The sequence below is a fragment of the Coregonus lavaretus genome, assembly GCF_964263955.1.
Source record: "Coregonus lavaretus genome assembly, chromosome: 3".
Taxonomy (NCBI): Eukaryota; Metazoa; Chordata; class Actinopteri; order Salmoniformes; family Salmonidae; genus Coregonus; species Coregonus lavaretus.
Window position 1 is genome coordinate 64,225,627 of NC_139990.1, and position 19,290 is coordinate 64,244,916.

At 46.2% G+C, this 19,290-nt stretch overlaps 1 protein-coding gene across 1 annotated transcript; it reads right to left on the bottom strand.

The window, feature by feature from the left end:
* Positions 1 to 556: 556 nt before the first annotated feature.
* Positions 557 to 8,814, bottom strand: LOC311118128 (synaptic vesicle glycoprotein 2A-like; the record flags this gene model as incomplete). Its single annotated transcript, XM_084157595.1, has 12 exons — positions 557 to 740; positions 1,227 to 1,386; positions 1,761 to 1,967; positions 3,269 to 3,402; positions 4,688 to 4,852; positions 5,244 to 5,332; positions 6,189 to 6,296; positions 6,647 to 6,736; positions 6,970 to 7,103; positions 7,431 to 7,582; positions 8,159 to 8,339; positions 8,811 to 8,814. The coding sequence occupies 12 exons, from the start codon at positions 8,812 to 8,814 to the stop codon at positions 557 to 559; spliced, it is 1,608 nt and encodes a 535-aa protein (XP_084013721.1).
* Positions 8,815 to 19,290: the final 10,476 nt, after the last annotated feature.

Here is a 19,290-nt window from a genome sequence, read left to right on the forward strand (position 1 = left end):
CAGAGAAATTGGTGTGAATACGGATTGGATGGCTAGTGGTAATTTCTATTACGGGCTATGGGCATGGCTCATAAACTAGACCCCATGTCCCTACCCCATTACCCCAGAAATCTCTCTTCATTTTGGGGACATGCATCTAAACTAGCTCCTCAACCCTCCTAAACACATACACTCAGTGATTAAGTTTACACTGAACAACCATTAAAGTTGGAACAGCTTCTGTTGGTCTAGGGGCAGAGTTTGGTTGCACTTCCCTTTCTCTACCAACTCACAGCCTATTCATGGGGATCAATGTCAAGCAGCGGCAGCACAGTTCCACAGATCTTAGTAGTATAGAGATGTGTCTATCTAAACAGTACATCCAATATCAGGCAATCCACAATATTTACAGCTTAGTAGATCTGTGCAGAATCTGCACTGAACAAATTCCTGTGAATAGGCTATGACTTCAATGGGGCGTACAGGGCAAAGTTTAGGGGTTTCTTGGGCTGCTTGTTGTTCACAGTGTGGCTTACTCTTCTGATCCCCCATGTCGCCCCCTAGGGGTGTGGCCACACTATTGCAACACCTGGCCCCGCGTCTCCGGCAGCTTGAACGCCAGGAAGCTGCCTGCTGCAAGCGCCCCGGAGGCGAACAGGATGGGCACAGCCTTGGTAATGCCCACGAAAGAGGTGAAGATGCTGATGCCCAACACGGCTGCCAGCTTACAGAGGGCATTTAGAAAGCCAAACGCTGTGCATCTGGGAGGAGAGAGGAAGATCAGTTAGTTCCATAATATTCAAATAGTCTCAGATTGAACTCATAATGAAACACCTGCAGGAGGACTGTTCAGCCACATGGGGAGCGCTACTACTCTTTCTGAAATTGGAAAATAATACTAAATCATGGTCAGATATAATAATGAACAGCTAGTCTGCTAGGATGAGATCTCAGAGTTTGAAAGTGGCAGAAATGTTTCAGTCACCCCAGTTTACTGGGATAAACAGATGTTTTTTTTCTTCAGTATAGGTTGGTTGAGGCAGTGCAGTGTTCACTCAGCCATGGGGTGGCAGTAAGGATTCCCACCCAGTCTCACACACCACAACCACACAGTACTATTTTCTCAATTTTCCTCCATCTAGTGTAGCCAATCATATCAAGGCACCACTTTTGCCAGTACACCCTGGAAGCTACAACCTTCCACAGTGCCAAGGTTTTGGTGTGGCTCTCTGGTTTGGGTTTCCTACCTCTTGTCAGAGGGGTAGAGCTCCACCGTCAGCACGTCCAGGGCGTTCCAGGAGGCGATGCTGATGCCCCCGAACAGACAGAGCAGAGCGATCATGGCCGACTCGCTGTTGCCGAACGACAGGAAGAAACAGCTGACACAAGAAATCACACTGGAGCCCGCTGGAGAGAGACAGGAGAGGAGGGAAAGAGATGAGGAGGGAGGGAAAGGGAGGAAGATAGGGATAGGGGGTAAGGAGGGGGAGAGAGAGGGAGGGGGAAAGGAGGGAGAGAGAGAGAAGAAGAAAGGGAAAATGAGTGAATCTATGAATATGTCATCTAATATACCTGCTATTCTTGCTGAATGCATTGAATCCTTTTTGGCCGTAGTGAGACAGAAAATTCTGCCCAATCTACCATAGACTAAGCAGACTATATTTTGTTTTCTTAAGGTTGCTGATCTCTATGTGTCGAAGACATGCACCAACTGTACGGTGCAAAATCAGACGACACCATTGTAGCCGTGACGACACTGTCGCTTCTCCTCGCTCTATTACCCAGCATCCTCAGTCGTCCGATCTTGTCCATGAGCAGTGCCGACACGATGTTGCCAGGCAACACAGCCAGGGTGCCCAGGAAGCTGACAAAGTAAATCATGTAGGCACTGTTCTCGTCGCTGAAGTCGCTAAGCATGCAGCCCTCCTTGTTGTGCAGGAAGGTGCTGTTGACAAGTTTGCTATTGATCAGCCTGTACTTGAACAGATCTACAGGGGAGAGAAGGAGGGGAGAGAGAGGAGAAGGGGGGGGGGGGGTTATTTACCAGACTTCGATTCGATGTAGGGATAGACTTTAATGCATTCTGTACTGCTCAGATCTTTAATGTCAGCTATCTCATATGAACACAGTACCATAAACCACAGTCATTCTAACGGATGAATTAGAGAATATGAACTGGGGCGTAAGGTTCACATATCTAGGGCCTATTCAATGAGTTAGAAAATAAAATACATTCATAATACTGAATTCTTTATTCTACTGTCCATACTGTCCAAGCCTATCCTCTGACCTCCAAACTCTAGGTTTTGCTCTGCTGTACTTCTCAGTATAAATCCATCATGTGGTTGGTCCCATAGTGGTTTAACATCCTGCACTATGGCAACAATCTAGCAGCTTCTATCTCTTAGTGGGAAAGCACAGAGGGATTAAGCAATAAAGCAATAACAGTGAAATTAGTTTCTAATTCAAATTCAAATGAGTAGCTCCTGCATGGCATTGATAGCAGCAGACTGATTGCTTGACTAGCCTAATGACGGACAAACACCTAACAGAACGAGAGGGAGGCGTTTTGATAGTCCCTATTGTACTGCTCTGATAACGTCTTGAGCGAGAGAGAGAGAGAGAGAGAGAGAGAGAGAGAGAGAGCGAGAGAGAGAGAGAGAGAGAGAGAGAGAGAGAGAGAGAGAGAGAGAGAGAGAGAGAGAGAGAGACTAAACCATTAAATAAAATTGGATTCTGCCGATGGATCGAGAGGACTTCAAGCTCATCAATATTACCCATCTTTTGTCATCAGCCATACAGATGCATCATCTTCTTGTGCAGGCTGCTTTTTGTTTTGGACAAATCTATCATTCAGTTTGAGATGTTTTCAAGCTGAAGTAAAAGGATTGGGGCTGTGTTGCTAGGATACCTCTCTCTTTCTGCATTGCTACATTATGTTACAGGGCCAGGGAGTAGAGTGACGGTAATTGAGCCATTTTTGTCTTGTATGAAGCATATAATTGGAGCTGATTCTCTGCTCTGTTTCTGGCTCTGTTTCTATAAGAGAGGTTTAACACCTTAGTAAGAAATGCATACGACCTATACAAACAATATAATATATTTTTAGCTCCTTAGACAACAATATAATATACAATTGTAATTTATCTGTCAATCAAACACAGAAGCCACTAACACGATTGAGATTAAAGTACTTAGATTCATTAATGAAGGAAAAACCCTTATCAGCAAAACAAGACATTCACAATGTCTAATTCCACTCTAATCAGCAGAGTTGTAAACAACCAACCTGTGTTGTAGAAGAGGGTGGCGATAAAGGTGCAGTTCTTGAAGAAGGTGTTGCTGGAGGTGATGTCTTCAAAGTAGCACTCCTCAAACAGAGAATCCTCGAACACCATGGACTTCATCTTCAGATTCATAAACCTGACAGAGAGAGAGAGAGAGAGAGAGAGAGAGAGAGAGAGAGAGAGAGAGAGAGAGAGAGAGAGAGAGAGAGAGAGAGAGAGAGAGAGAGAGAGAGAGAGAGAGAGAGAGAGAAGCGATTCCCAAACCTTCCATAACAAAGCCATCACCTAAGCAAGCTGGTCCTGGGGCTCTGTTCACAAACACAAACAGACCCCACAGAGCCCCAGGACAGCAACACAATTAGACCCAACCAAATCATAAAAAAATAAAAATAAAAAAAAGATAATTCCTTGACACATTGGAAAGAATTAACAAAAAAAAAAAAACTGTGCAAACTAGAATGCTATTTGGCCCAGAGAGTACACAGTGGCAGAATACCTGACCACTGTGACTGAACCAAACTTAAGGAAAGCTTTGACTATGTACAGACTCAGTGAGCATAGCCTTGCTATTGTGGTCCTCTGTAGCTCAATTGGTAGAGCATGGCGCTTGTAACGCCAGGGTAGTGGGTTCGATCCCCGGGACCACCCATACGTAAAAATGTATGCGCACATGACTGTAAGTCGCTTTGGATAAAAGCGTCTGCTAAATGGCATATTATTATTATTATTATTGAGAAAGGCAGCCATAGGCAGACCTGGCTCTCAAGAGAAGACTGGCTACGTGCACAGTGCCCACAAAATGAGGTGGAAACTGAGCTGCACTTCCTAACCTCCTGCCAAATGTATGACCATATTAGAGACACATATTTCCCTCAGATTACAGCGATCCACAAAGAATTAGAAAACAAACCCAATTTTGATAAACTCCCTTATCTACTGGGTGAAAAACCACAGTGTGCCATCACAGCAGCAAGATCTGTGACCTGTTGCCACAAGAAAAGGGCAACCAGTGAAGAACAAACACCATTGTAAATACAACCCATATTTATGTTAATTTATTTTCCCTTTTGTACTTTAACTATTTGCACATAATATGACATTTGAAATGTCTTTATTCTTTTGGAACTTTGGTAAGTGTAATGTTTACTGTCTTTATTTCACTTTTGTTTATTATCTACTTTACTTGCTTTGGCAATGTTAACATGTGTCCCTTGCCAATAAAGTCCTTACATTGAAATTGAATTGAATTGAGAGAGAGAGAGAGAGAGAGAGAGAGAGAGAGAGAGAGAGAGAGAGAGAGAGAGTTTGTTTTAACATCAGAATGACAGATTGACCCTTGACCTATTTACTTTATGAATGGCTCGGTACTCTGCTGTGTTCCCATGACAATACTGATGAGGGAAGAGGGAAGGGGGACCTACTTGTTGTTGAAGTACTCTCCGTTGCGGTGCACCTGATTCTCCAGGGTGAAGTTGAAGGTGACATGCTCCACCTTCTCCTTGATGAAGACCTTGGTGCGCGAGGAGTACTCCTGCTTCTGGAGATACTTGATCATGTCAGGGAACCACACCGTCAGCCCATAGTAACTGAGGGAGAGAAGGGAGATGGATGTTAAGACAGATGGAAGAATCATGATGATATACTAATAATATAAACCACTTAGAAGGTATAGGACACTAACCATATCATCAATATCAGTAATGTAAAACTACATTTTTACTTGAGTCTGACAAAATCAAATAAAAGTTTATTGGTAGCGTACACAGATTTGCAGGTGTTATAGCAGATGCAGCGAAATGCTTATGTTACTAGCTCCAACAGTGATAGTAGAATGCCTTGCAAATACAATCCAAATACACAAATAATCAAAACATCTAACAAGAAATCAAGTTAGTTCATTATACCAGTAGTTCATTCTATGCGGATCTGACTTTGGCTGTATATTATCTGAAAACAGTTTTGGGAGCTTGACTTTACCTGAAGGACATAGAGAACCACACAGCCATCATCATGAGAGTGGTGCGGCGGTACTCAGGAGAGAAGATGGCCAGGAAGTTGCTCCACACCTGCAGGGAGGTTTACAGACACACACACACACGCATGCACACACAAACCGACACACACACGCACACGCAAACACATACACACACAGACAAACAATATATCTCAAAGGAAGTCTCTCTTCAATCCACAACAGCATTAAATAAACATAAAGTTCTATGTTCCACACAAGCCAACAGTAAACACAGCTAGTAAACATAGCTAGGTCATCTCTGCACACAGGCACTTTATAAACAACGTGGCCTCATATACAAACAATCGTTCCAGTCTCTCATTCTGTCGTTAAGAGCATATAAACATGAAACTACTCTGTTCTCTTTGACAGTAATAGCATTGGTGATTGTCATTCAGTGAAGTATGAGAGACTATAGGCGGAAGGTTGCTGGTTTGAATACCTGAGCCAACAAGGTGAAAAATCTGTCGATCTGCCCTTGAGCAAGGTACTGTACTTAACCATAATTTGTTCCAGGGGAGCGGTACTACTATGGCTGACCCTGTAAAACAACACATTTCACTGCACCTATCTGGTGTATGTGACAATAAAATATATTTTTGGGGTATACAGTTATAATTTCGTTTGAGCTAGAATATAACACATTTTTGTTAGACCAATGATTAGCATTCAAAACGTAGAAGAAGAAGAAGAAGAAGAAGAAGAAGAAGAAGAAGAAGAAGAAGAAGAAGAAGAAGAAGAAGAAGAAGAAGAAGAAGGATGGATAATCCTCGCATTCAATTTAGCCCCAGTTGACCAAAGATCCTTAGGCAAGCAAGTGAAATATTAGAATCGTCTCTGGTTTAGCTGTTCATTACCAGTATGATGGTATGTTACCTGGTTGAAAAGGTTAAGGTAGAGTATGTTACCTGATTGAACAGGTCAGCAAGCTTCATCCTCCATCTCTGGTGCCAGGCGGTGCCATCTCCCATGTCCACCAGCTCATCCATCTGCTTAACTGTCTTGATGGTGGTCACCTGGTGGCAAAAACACAACTCAGTCACACCAACTTCCTTAACATAATTACTCCCTAAACAAGTTTATCAAAGCTTAATTCAAAGATTAATTCAGCTTAATTCAAAGCTTAATTCATCCTCAAATAACTAATAAATAATTAATGCGAATTTAACAAGGGTCTTCCTAACTGTAAATGCATGAGAGAGGCTGTGGTTGCACAGAGGCAGTAATTGCAAGCTAATTAATGAATATAAAAATGTCCCCTCATTTATTTTCTCGGAATAAAAGACTGCTTCACTGATTGCAGACTAGATGTGTCTGATAGTGGGGATGGATGTACTGTGTGTGCGTGTGTGTGTGTGTCACTTACAGAGAAGACCCTCTCTGGGTAGCCCTTCGCCCTCATGTTGGTGTCATGGACCTGCTTCAGAATCATCCAAGCCTCATCGTGTTTTCCATTCTACAACAGACAAGACAGACTCATTTGTCTAATGAATAGCTAAATAAATAGGAACTCATTATGGTATATTTATCAGGATAAGCAGGATCCCAGCAGGTGTTTAATGAAGGTAGCTACTGTAAGTGTCATGATATTCAAACACAGCAGTAAGTCCCAAGTTAAACGCAAGATGATAAACAATGCCTTTCAACTACTATTTTTGTTATATTTTCATTGGTGGTTGGTGGACTGACCTCCAGGAAGAAGCGTGGGCTCTCGGGCATTGTGGTGAGAGCAGAGATGGCTGCCACAGAGGGGAAGGCACACACCAACACAAATACACGCCAGCTGTGGAACTGGTACGCAGAGCCCATCTGGAAACTCCAGCCTGGAACAGGGACATAAAGAGGTTGAAGAACTATGGTGCAAGGGTCATACCAGAGAGCAGTATACAGGACGATAAGCATATGCATCCATGTTTGATAGGAGCATAACAAAGAATATGATGATTGTTTCTGTGTGTATAAATTGTGTGTAATCAATTGTCTTTAAATGTACAGTATGTGTAATCCTTGCTTGGAAACCAAATTTCACTCTGGTGTGGTAGAAATGAACCGACTTTTTGATCGACCAACAACCCCCCAACCGACTCACTGATTTGTTGATTGATTGACTGATTGACTGTTTGGTTGATTGGTTAATTGACATTTCTCACCATAGTGGGGGATGATGGCCCAGGCCATGGCAGAGGCGTAAATGCCACCGATCATCCAGAACATGCAGAGCCAGCTGAGGTGCTCTCCTCTCTTCTCCTGGGCCAGGAACTCAGAGTAGTAGGAGAACACGATGGGGATGGAGCCACCGATGCTGCAAAGAGAGCGAGAGAGAGAGAGACAGAGAGAGTGAGAGGGATAGAGCGATAGAGAGAGGAGAGGGAGCGATAAAGAGAGAGGGAGTGGGGAGAGAGGGGCCAGGAAGACATTAGAGGGGAGTGAGAGGGGAAGAGACATTGAGAAAGAGTGAGAGAGTGACAGGGATGACAGCACAAATGTGGAAGAAGAAGAGGGGGGAGGGAGAGAATGTGGAAAGGCAATGAACGAAAGAGAGATATGAGAGAGAGAGAGAGAGAGAGAGAGAGAGAGAGAGAGAGAGAGAGAGAGAGAGAGAGAGAGAGAGAGAGAGAGAATAAAGAGTCAGAGTCTCTTCAGACCATTAAACCATTTCAATAATCTGTGCCAGCACAATAACATTATCCACATCAATAATAGATAGGCTTCATACACATTTCATCCAGTTGATTTAACCAAGCTGGGATCACTTACAGACTTACAGATTTGGGAGTCATTGCAGGGCACATTAATTTTGGGAGCATTTACAGCACTAGTATTTATAGCCGAGTTGTTTTTAGAGGAGAAGGGTGTGTGACACAGTGTCCTTCCTTACCCCACGCCGGAGAGCAGACGGCATAAAAGGAAGGAGCTGTATCCTTGAACGAAGGAGGAGAAGAAGGCAAAGACGCTGTTGATGGAGAGAGAGATGAGGAGGGTCTGTCGCCGTCCGATCCGGTCGGCCAGGCCGCCCCACACGAAGGCCCCCACCATCATCCCCAAGTAGACAATAAGACCTGAAAGATGGAGAGAGAGAGAGAGAAGGGGTGGGGGAGAGGGAAGGAGAACAACGGAGAGAGAGAGAAAGAGGGTTGAAAAGGTGAGAGAATATAGGGATGGAGGGGAGAGAGAGGGAGGGAAATGAGTTATTAATACCTATCAGGGATATTATACACTTAGAAAAAAGGGTTCCAAATGGGTTCGTCCGCTGTCCCCATAGGAGAACCCTTTTTGGTTCCAGGTAGAACTCTTTTGGGTTCCATGTAGAACCCTCTGTTCTACATGGATCTCAAAAGGGTTCTACCTGGAACCAAAAAGGGTTCTTCAAAGGGTTCTCCTATGGGGACAGCCGAAAGAACCCCTTTAGGTTCTAGATAGCACCATTTTTTCTAAGAGTGAATGGATCATAGAAATAGAATGAATAGAACGGGCGTACCCAAAGGAGAAAAGCAAGAAGTAAAAGCAGGAAGTAAAAGCAGGAAGTGTACCCATTAATCTCTGCTGTGATTTGTTGAATCAACTCAACTGACATTACAAAAAATACATTTCATTGCATGAGCCACATCAGTTATGGATTGTGGACTTCAGGAAACAGCAGAGGGAGCACCCCCCTATCCACATTGATGGGACTGCAGTGGAGAAGGTGGAAAGCTTCAAGTTCCTCGGCGTACACATCACTGACAAACTGAAATGGTCCACCCACACAGATAATGTGGTGAAGCAGGCTGGAGGCTGAATAAATGTGGCTTGGCACCTAAAACCCTCACAAACTTTTACAGATGCACAATTGAGAGCATCCTGTCGGGCTGTATCAGGGCTCTCCAGAGGGTGGTGCGGTTTGCCCAACGCATCACCGGGGGCAAACTACTAGGCCTCCAGGACACCTGCAGCACCCGATGTCACAGGAAGGCCAAAAAGATAATCAAGGACAACAACCACCCGAGCCACTGCCTGTTCACCCCGCTATCATCCAGAATGCGAGGTCAGTACACGTGCATCAAACCTGGGACAGAGAGACAGAAAAACAGCTTCTATCTCAAGGCCATCAGACTGTTAAATAGCCTTCACTAGCACATTATAGGCTATACATAGATTAGAAATCACTGGCCACTTTAATAAATGGAACACTAGTCACTTTCATAATGTTTACATATCTTGCATTACTCATCTCATACGTATATACTGTATTCTATACTATTGTACTGTATCTTAGTCTATGCCGCTCTGACATTGCTTATCCATATATTTACATATTCTTAATTCCATTGCTTTACTTAGATTTGTGTGTATTGGGTATATATTGTGAAATTGTTAGATATTACTTGTTAGATATTTATTTTTGTTTCCTTTTTGTAGTCTTTTTATTCCATTTTTTTTGGTTTTCTTTGGGGGGGGGGTAGATCAGCTTAATATTGCAGATAGATTGTAACTTCCATCAATGTAAATGTCTGCATCACTTCCAATCCCCCATGTTATATATATATATATATATATATATATATATATATATATATATATATATATATACATACACACACACACACACACACACACATACATATACATATATATATACATATATATATATACACATATACACACATACACACACACATACACACATACATACACATACATATCCTTAAAAAAATATATATATATATTCCCCTTTATTACTTTCCAACCCCGCCACCCTTTCCCTACTTGGAGTAAACTAGTGAACAACAATGCTTAGGCCTCTACTTCCAGCTTATACTTACTATCTACATTTTATGGACACAGTCAATTTTACAATAATTATATTTTGTTTGTTTTTTCTCCTGAACTTCTTCTACTCTCAACCTCTCCAATCATTTTCATGATGTCCATCCGGTTTGCTTCTATATGCCATATCTTTCTAACTGTGCTCTTTCACAAAAGCTCCCAACCTACAACCTATATACTTATTATGGACACAGTATGCTTACATTATTAGTTATCTTGTTAGATATTACTGCACTGTCAGAGCTAGAAACACAAGCATTTCGCTACACCCGCAATAACATCTGCTAAACACGTGTACGTGACCAATATAATTGGATTTGATTTGAGCATTAAAAAGCAAGATTCTTTGCCAAAACATACATTTTTAAACAAAACGTGATGCTACATTCACTAACACTGGTTGTCAAGTGCAATTCCAGGCGTTCTCTGGTCATTAGTTCTATTTGTATTGACTGCCATGGAAAGTAAAACTACCCAAGCGCTGGTTGGAAAGTAAAACTACCCAAGCGCTGGTTGATAGTTCCAGAACTTTGCAGGTTGCTATGGCAAACAAAAATGGTTGCTATGGAGGCTCTTCCCCCCTTGCTAGCTAGCCAACTACACAGCTAACACAATCACTTCAAATTGAAGCTGGAAAGACAGCAAACTAGCTGCATTTCGTTTCGCTTTATCTGTTTTTCTATTGACATTTCTTTGTATATGTCCATAAAAATTATGCAGATTTTTTATTTCGACTGGCTGAGAAAAGCTGCCTGTCTGTCTTGTCCCGACTTCCGATGTCACGACTTCCGCCGAGTTTGCCTCCCCTCCTTGTTCGGGCAGGCTTCGGAGTTCGTCATCACCGGCTTACTAGCCACTGCCACTCCATTATTCATCATTCCATTTGTCTTGTCTTGTCAATCACACACACATGGTTCTTATCCCATCATTAGTCTGTGTATAAGTGTTCCCTCTGCCCCCCTTGTCCTTGTGGGTGATTGTTTAATTGTGAGAGTAGTGTAGCTCGGTGGAGCTACTCGTACCTTGTTATTGCCGGGGTAGATATTTCCCCTGTGCCTGTTATTGTTGGAGCTACCGTTACCTTGTATTGCCAGGGTAGATTTTCCCCTGTGCCTGTTTCATTTGTCGCTATTTGTGTACGACGGAATAAACTCTGCATTCGGTGATTACCCTCCTGCGCCTGACTCCTTCTATCACACTCATCACATCCGACACGTTCATTATTCTGGCACACAGTGGAGATCAATATTGCAACAATGTTGCAAATGTCTAGATGCTTTTTACAGTGGAGATCAAGTTTATAAATTGCATGGCTGGGCAGATGAGACAGTGGATCTGTAAAAGTAGTAGTAGTAGTGCGTTCTTATGTATGATGCAACGCGGAGTGCCTGGATACAGCCCTTAGCCGTGGAGGGTGAATGGGCAAGAAAAAAGATTGAAGTGCCTTTGAACGGGGTATGGTAGTAGGTAGCAGGTAGCAGGCGCACCAGTTTGAGTGTGTCAAGAACTGTAATACTGCTGGGTTTTTCACGATCAACAGTTTCCAGTGTGTATCAAGAATGGTCCACCACCCAAAGGACATTCAGCCAACTTGACACAACTGTGGGAAGCATTGGAGTCAACATGGGCCAGCTTCCCCGTGGAATGCTTTCGACACCTTGTAGAGTCCATGCCCTTACGAATTGAGGCTGTTCTGAGGGCAAAAGGGGGTGCAACTCAATATTAGGAAGGTCGATTGTAGATTGTCCGGTCCAATATATACAGTACCAGTCAAAAGTTTGGACACACCTACTCATTCCAGGGTTTTTCTTCATTTTTACTATTTTCTACTTTGTAGAATAATAGTGAAGACATCAAAACTATGACATAACACATATGGAATCTTGTAGTACCCTTTGCCTTGATGACAGCTTTGCACACTCTTGGCATTCTCTCAACCAGATTCATGAGGTAGTCACCTGGAATGCATTTCAATTAACAGGTGTGCCTTGTTAAAAGTTAATTTGTGGAATTTCTTTCCTTGTCACGACTTCCTCTGAAGCTGCCTCCTCTCCTTGTTCGGGCAGGCTTCGGCATTCGTCGTCACCGGCCTTCTAGCCACTGCCGCTCCTCATCTCATCATTCTATTTGTTTTGTCTTGTTTATTACACACACCTGATTCATATCCCCTCATTAGTACCTGTATAAGTGTTCCCTCTGCCCCCCTGTCTTTGTGTGTGATTAGTTATTATGGTGGTGACTCTAGCTCGGTGGAGCTACTTTGTTATTCGTATCGTGTGCCTTGTTTTTCTCCAGTGCGTATTTACCGCACTGGAGTGTTTTATGCATTGCTGCATATCGCTGTGTTCCTGAATCACACACCAGTATCATGGAGTCAGCAGGAGCGGAGAACATGCCTGGAGTTGTGGAGTGGATCCGGGAGCACTCCAACATGATAGCCAGCTTGGGAGAAGCGATGGATTGGGTTCTCCAGGTCGTCCAACGCCTGGAGAGGAGAGAACCCGACCCTTCGGGACCAGCAGAGCGACCGGATCCAGCCACCCACACCCCAGCGCCCAGAGGGATTCACCTATCACGACTGAGGGAGTACGACGGGACAGCGGCCTGTTGCCAGGGTTCCTCCTGCAGCTGGACCTCTATTTTTCGACCATCAGCCCGGCTCCATCGGAGCGGGAGAAGGTGTCCGCCCTCATCTCCTGCCTCTCGGGGAAAGCCCTGGAGTGGTCTGGAGTGAAGGAGGAGACGCGTTGGACATCTACGGGGCATTCACTCACCTCTTCCGGGCAGTCTTCGATCACCCCCCCCCCCCCCCCCCCTGAAGGAAGAGAGGCGGGCGAGCGACTGGTCCACCTGAGGCAGGGGACGAGGACAGCGCAGGACTTTGCCCTGGAGTTTAGAACTCTAGCGGCTGGGTCCGGGTGGAACGAGCGGGCCCTCATCGACCACTTACGGTGCAGTCGAGAGGACGTCCGAAGGGAGCTAGCCTGCCGGGATACCATGTTGACTTTCGACCAGCTGGTGGACATAGCCATCCGGTTGGACAACCTGCTAGCTTCAAGAGGACGTCCTGGAAGAGGCCTGCCCGTTTCACCCCCCTTCAACCCGGATTCCGTTCCGATGAAGCTGGGTGGTGCAGCGATCCGGGAGAGCGGAGGACGACAGCTCCAGTCACTCTTGGTGCAGGAGAGGACATTCTGCTGCACGCTGTCGTCAGGGTTCTTCCGGGTCTGGAGGCGGCAGGCAGGGCACTCTCGCGTCACCCCAGGTAGCGCAATCCTACACTCGATCAGAGCCCTCTGCTGCGCACTGCACTATACACGTCCACTTCCCTGATTACCCGGTAGTTCCCCAGTGTAAGGCGCTGGTCGAGTCAGGCACGGCTGGGAACTTTATGGACAGAACTTTAGCTAATAGTATCTGTATTACATTGGTTCCCCTACCCATTCCATTGCCCATCAAATCACTTGACAGTCAACCATTAGGTTCAGGTTTTGTTATGGAAGTTACAGCACCAGTCACGATGATCATGCAGGAGACCCATAGGGAGCAAGTCACCTTCTATATTATTGAGTCCCCTGATTTCCTTGTTGTGTTGGGTCTTCCCTGGGTCGCACTACACGACCCCACCTTTTTATGGCCGCAGAGGGTTCTCACGGGGTGGTCGCGAGAGTGTCAGCGTAGGTGTCTAGCAATTTCCGTTGGTGCAACCACGGTGGAAAGTCCAGACACTACCTCCACCGTGCACATTCCCCCCCGAATACCTCGATTTGGCGCACGCATTCTGCGCCCATCGGGCGGGGGATTGCGTGATAAACCTTCGGGTAGACGCTGTGCCTCCCAGGAGTCATGTATATCCCCTGTCGCAGGCTGAAATGGAGGCTATGGAGACATACGTCTCCGAGTCCCTGCGCCAGGGGCTCATACGTCCCTCCAATCCGCCCGCCTCCTCAAGTTAATTTTTCGTGAAGAAGAAAGACAGAGGTCTGTGCCCTTGTATTGATTACCGGGCACTTAATCTAACCATCATTCGCTATAGCTACCCTCTACCCTTCATCTACTATGTTATCGAATCAATGCATGGGGCGCGCTTCTTCAAGAAATTAGATCTCTGGAGTGCGTACAACCTGGTGCGTGTTCGGGAAGGGGACGAGTGGAAGACAACATTCAGTACAACCACGGGGCATTATGAATACCTGGTGATGCTGTACGGGTTGATGAATGCTCTATCAGTCTTCCAGTTCTTTGTGAACGAGGTGTTTCGGGACATGCTGGGTCGCGGTGTGGTGGTCTACATCGATGACATTCTGGTGTATTCCGCTACGCGCGCCGAGCATGTGTCCCTGGTTCGCAAAGTGCTGGGCCGACTGTTGGAGAATGACCTATATGCCAAGGCAGAAAAAAAGTATGTTCTTCCAACAGTCCATCTCCTTCCTCGGATACCACATCACCACCTCAGGTGTGGAGATGGAGGGAGACCGCATTTCCGCTGTGCGGAATTGGCCGACCCCAACCACGGTGAAGGAGGTGCAGCGCTTCATTGGCTTTGCCAATTACTATCGGAGGTTTATCCGAGGCTTTGGCAAGGTCGCAGCTCCCATCCCCTCTTTGTTGAAGGGTGGGCCGTCCCGGCTCCGCTGGTCTGCTGAGGCTGACAGGGCTTTCAGTAACCTGAAGGTTCTGTTCACCTCAGCCCCGGTACTGGCCCATCCCAATTCATCATTGCCCTTTGCGGTGGAGGTGGATGCGTCTGAGGTAGGGGTAGGCACTGTCCTATCCCAACGCTTGGGCACGCCACCCAAGCTCCGCCCCTGTGCCTTCTTCTCGAAGAAGCTCAGCCCGGCGGAGCAGAACTACGACGTTGGTGATCGAGAGCTGTTGGCTGTGGTCAGAGCCCTGACCGCGTGGAGGCACTGGCTCAAGGGGGCAAAACACCCTTTCCTCGTCTGGACTGACCACCGTAACCTAGAGTACATCCGGGCAGCGAGGAGGCTGAACCCTCGCCAGGCCAGGTGGGCCTTGTTCTTCACCCGGTTTGATTTCACGTTGTCATACATACCAGGTACTAACAACATTAAGGCAGATGCGCTGTCACGGCTGTATGACACAGAGGAGAGGCACATAGACAACACCTCCATACTCCCGGCCTCCCGCATTGTGGCGCCGGTAGTGTGGGCGGTGGACGCGAACATAGAGCGGGCGTTACGCACAGAGCCATCTCCACCTCAGTGCCCTGCTGGCCTGCGGTACGTGCCGTCTCTTGTCCGTGATCGTCTTATCTATTGGATACACACGTCTCCCTCCTCTGGTCATCCAGGTATCGGTCGTACAGTGCGCTGTCTGACTGGGAAGTACTGGTGGCCTACCTTGGCTAAGGACATGAGGGTGTATGTCTCCTCCAGCTCGGTGTACGCACAGAGTAAGGCACCTAGGCACCTCCCAGCGGGTAAGTTACATCCCTTACCAGTTCCACAATGGCCATGGTCCCACTTGTCTATTGACTTCCTAACCGATATTCCCCTCTCTCAGGGTAACACCACCATCCTGGTTGTTGTGGACCGCTTTTCTAAAGTCTGCCGTCTCCTTCCGCTGCCCGGTCTCCCCACGGCTCTGCAAACTGCAGAGGCTCTGTTTACTCACGTCTTCTGGCACTACGGGGTGCCCGAGGACATCGTGTCTGAACGGGGTCCCCAGTTTATGTCCAGGGTCTGGAAGACATTCATGGAATGTCTGGGGGTCTCGGTCAGCCTGATCTCTGGGTTTCACCCCGAGTCTAATGGGCAGGTGGAACGGGTGAATCAGGATGTGGGTAGGTTCCTGCGGTCCTACTGCCAGGACCGGCCGGGGGAGTGGTCGGTGTTCTTGCCATGGGCTGAATATACCCAGAACTCTCTCCGCCACTCCTCCACTAATCTAACTCCGTTTCAATGTGTCTTAGGGTATCAGCCGGTTCTGGCACCGTGGCATCAGAGCCAGATCGAAGCTCCTGCGGCGAACAGCTGGTTTCGGTGCATGGAGGAGACATGGAACGCTGTCCACGTCCACCTCTAGCGCGCCGTGCGTCGCCAGAAAGCCAACACTGACCGCCACCGTAGTGAGGCCCCGGTCTTTGTACCAGGTGATCGGGTCTGGCTCTCGACCCGGAATCTGCCCGTCCGTCTGCCCTGCCGGAAGCTGAGCCCGCGGTTTGTGGAGCCGTTCAAAGTCCTGAGGAGAATAAATAAGGTTACTTATAGGTTACTACTCCCTCCTGATTACCGTATGAACACCTCGTTTCCTGTGTCTCTCCTCAGGCCGGTGGTGGCTGGTCCGCTCCAGGAGTCTGAGGTGCGGGGGCCCCGGCGTACTCCGTCCGTTCCATCCTGGATTCGAGGCGTCGGGTGGGGGCCTTCAGTACCTCGTGGAGTGGGAGGAATACGGTCCGGAGGAGCGGTGCTGGGTCCCGGTGAGGGATATCCTCGATCCCTCCCTGTAGCGGGATTTCCACCGTCGCCACCCGGCTCGCCCTGCTCCGCATCCTCCTGGCCATCCCGAGGCCGGTGTCGGCGCGCTGCTGGAGCTGCGCGTCAAAGGGGGGGGGGTACTGTCACAACTTCCTCCAAATCTGCCTCCTCTCCTTGTTCGGGCAGGCTTCGGCGTTCGTCGTCACCGGCCTTCTAGCCACTGCCGCTCCTCATCTCATCATTCCATTTGTTTTGTCTTGTTTATTACACACACCTGGTTCATATCCCCTCATTAGTACCTGTATAAGTGTCCCCTCTGCCCCCCTGTCTTTGTGTGTGATTGGTTATTGTGGAGGTGACTCTAGCTCGGTGGAGCTACTTTGTATTTCGTATCGCCGGGATATTCACCCGTGTGCCTTGTTTTTCTCCAGTGCGCCGTATTTACCACACTGGAGTGTTTTACGCATTGCTGCGTACTGCTGTGTTCCTGAATAAACAATATATTCTGTGATTTACCCTCCTGCGCCTGACTCCATCCAAAATCACCCTCTACATTCCTTCTTAATGCATTTGAGCCAATCAGTTGTGTTGTGACAAGGTAGGGATGGTATACAGAAGATAGCCCTATTTGGTAAAAGACCAAGTCCATAGTATGGCAAGAACAGCTGAAATAAGCAAAGAGAAACGACAGTCTATCATTACTTTAAGAAATGAAGGTCAGTCAATCCAGAACATTTCAAGAACTTTTAAAGTTTCTTCAAGTACAGTTGCAAAAACCATCAAGCGCTATGATGGAACCGCCCCAGGAAAGGAAGACCCAGAGTTACCTCTGCTGCAGAAGATAAGTTCATTAGAATTAACTGCACCTCAGATTGCAGCCCAAATAAATACTTCACAGAGTTCAAGTAACAGACACATTTCAACATCAACTGTTCAGAGGAGACTGCATGAATCAGGCCTTCATGGTTGAATTGCTGCAAAGAAACCACTACTAAAGGACCCCAATAAGAAGAAGAGACTTGCTTGGGCCAAGAAACATGAGCAATGCACATTAGACTGGTGGAAATCTGTCCTTTAGTCTGATAAGTCCAAATTTGAGATTTTTGGTTCCAACCGCTGTGTCTTTGTGAGGCGCAGAGTAGGTGAACGGATTATCTCCGCATGTGTGGTTCCCACCGTGAAGCATGGAGGAGGAGGTGTGATGGTGCTTTGCTGGTGACATTGTTGGTGATTTATTTAGAATGCAAGGCACACTTAACCAGCATGGCTAACACAGCATTCTGCAGCGATACGCCATCCCATCTGGTTTGCGCTTAGTGGGACGATCATTTGTTTTTCAACAGGACAATGACCTAACACACCTCCAGGCTGTGTAAGGGCTATTTGACCAAGAAGGAGAGTGATGGAGTGCTGCATCAGATGACCTGGCCTCCACAATCACCTGACCTCAACCCAATTGAGATGGTTTGGGAAGAGTTGGACCGCAGATTGAATTAAAAGCAGCCAACAAGTGCTCAGCATATGGGGGAACTCCTTCAAGACTGTTGGAAAAGCATTCCTCATGAAGCTGGTTGAGAGAATGCCAAGAGTGTGCAAAGCTGTCATCAAGGCAAGGGGTGGCTACTTTGAAGAATCTCAAATATAAAACATATTTTGATTTGTTTAGCACTTCTTTGGTTACTACATAATACCATATGTGTTATTTCATAGGTTTGATGTGGTCACTATTATTCTACAAAGTAGAAAATAGTAAAAATAAAGAAAAACCTTTGAATTAGTAGGTGTCCAAACTTTTGACTGGTACTGTATATGAAAACAATATCTAAAGACATCCACACAAACTCTCTTTTACACACACACACAAACACAAACACACACACAGAAACACACACACACACACACACCCCTAGAGTATATGCAGTATAAGCAAATCCAATGCAAGTCACAGTATTTTTCCTCTTTCTCAGATTTTGGTATATAGATTGTCTAGACCAATATATAAATATACAAATAATATGTAAATAAATCCACACTCTCTCTCTCTCACACACACACATCTAGAGTATATGCACTATAAACAATTTCACTGGAGTCATTTTAACAGCTTTTGTTCTCTTTCTCAGATCTTAGGCATGTTCAAATCTTAATAATAGTCTGGACCAATATAGATAAAAACAATATTTAAAGAAATTCACACACTCCTACAGTTTACTATACAGCATAAGAAAATCTGATATAAGTCAATGGTGAGGGAGGCCTCCTAAAGGAATCTCCCTGTTTTAAAATTGTAGTCATTTAGCAGACGCTCTTATCCAGAGCGACTTACAGGAGCAATTAGGGTTAAGTGCCTTGCTCAAGGGCACCTGGACCGATTTTTCACCTAGTCGTCTAGGGAATTCGTATCAGCGACCTTTTCGGTTACTGGCCCAACACTCTTACTGTATGTCTGTAGTAATGTGTATACCACAGACATACAGTCTCAAGTCCTTATTATGCCTCAGTGGTGTAAACCCACCGACACGATGACTCACACACACAGACACACCAGCCTGTTGGCGAGACCAAAGCAGCTAGGCTCACACACACACTCACACACACACTCTCACACACAAACACACACACACACACACACACACACACACACACACACACACACACACACACACACACACACACACACACACACACACACACACACACACACACACACACACACACACACACACACACACACACACTATATCCATCTATCTCTCTCTCTCTC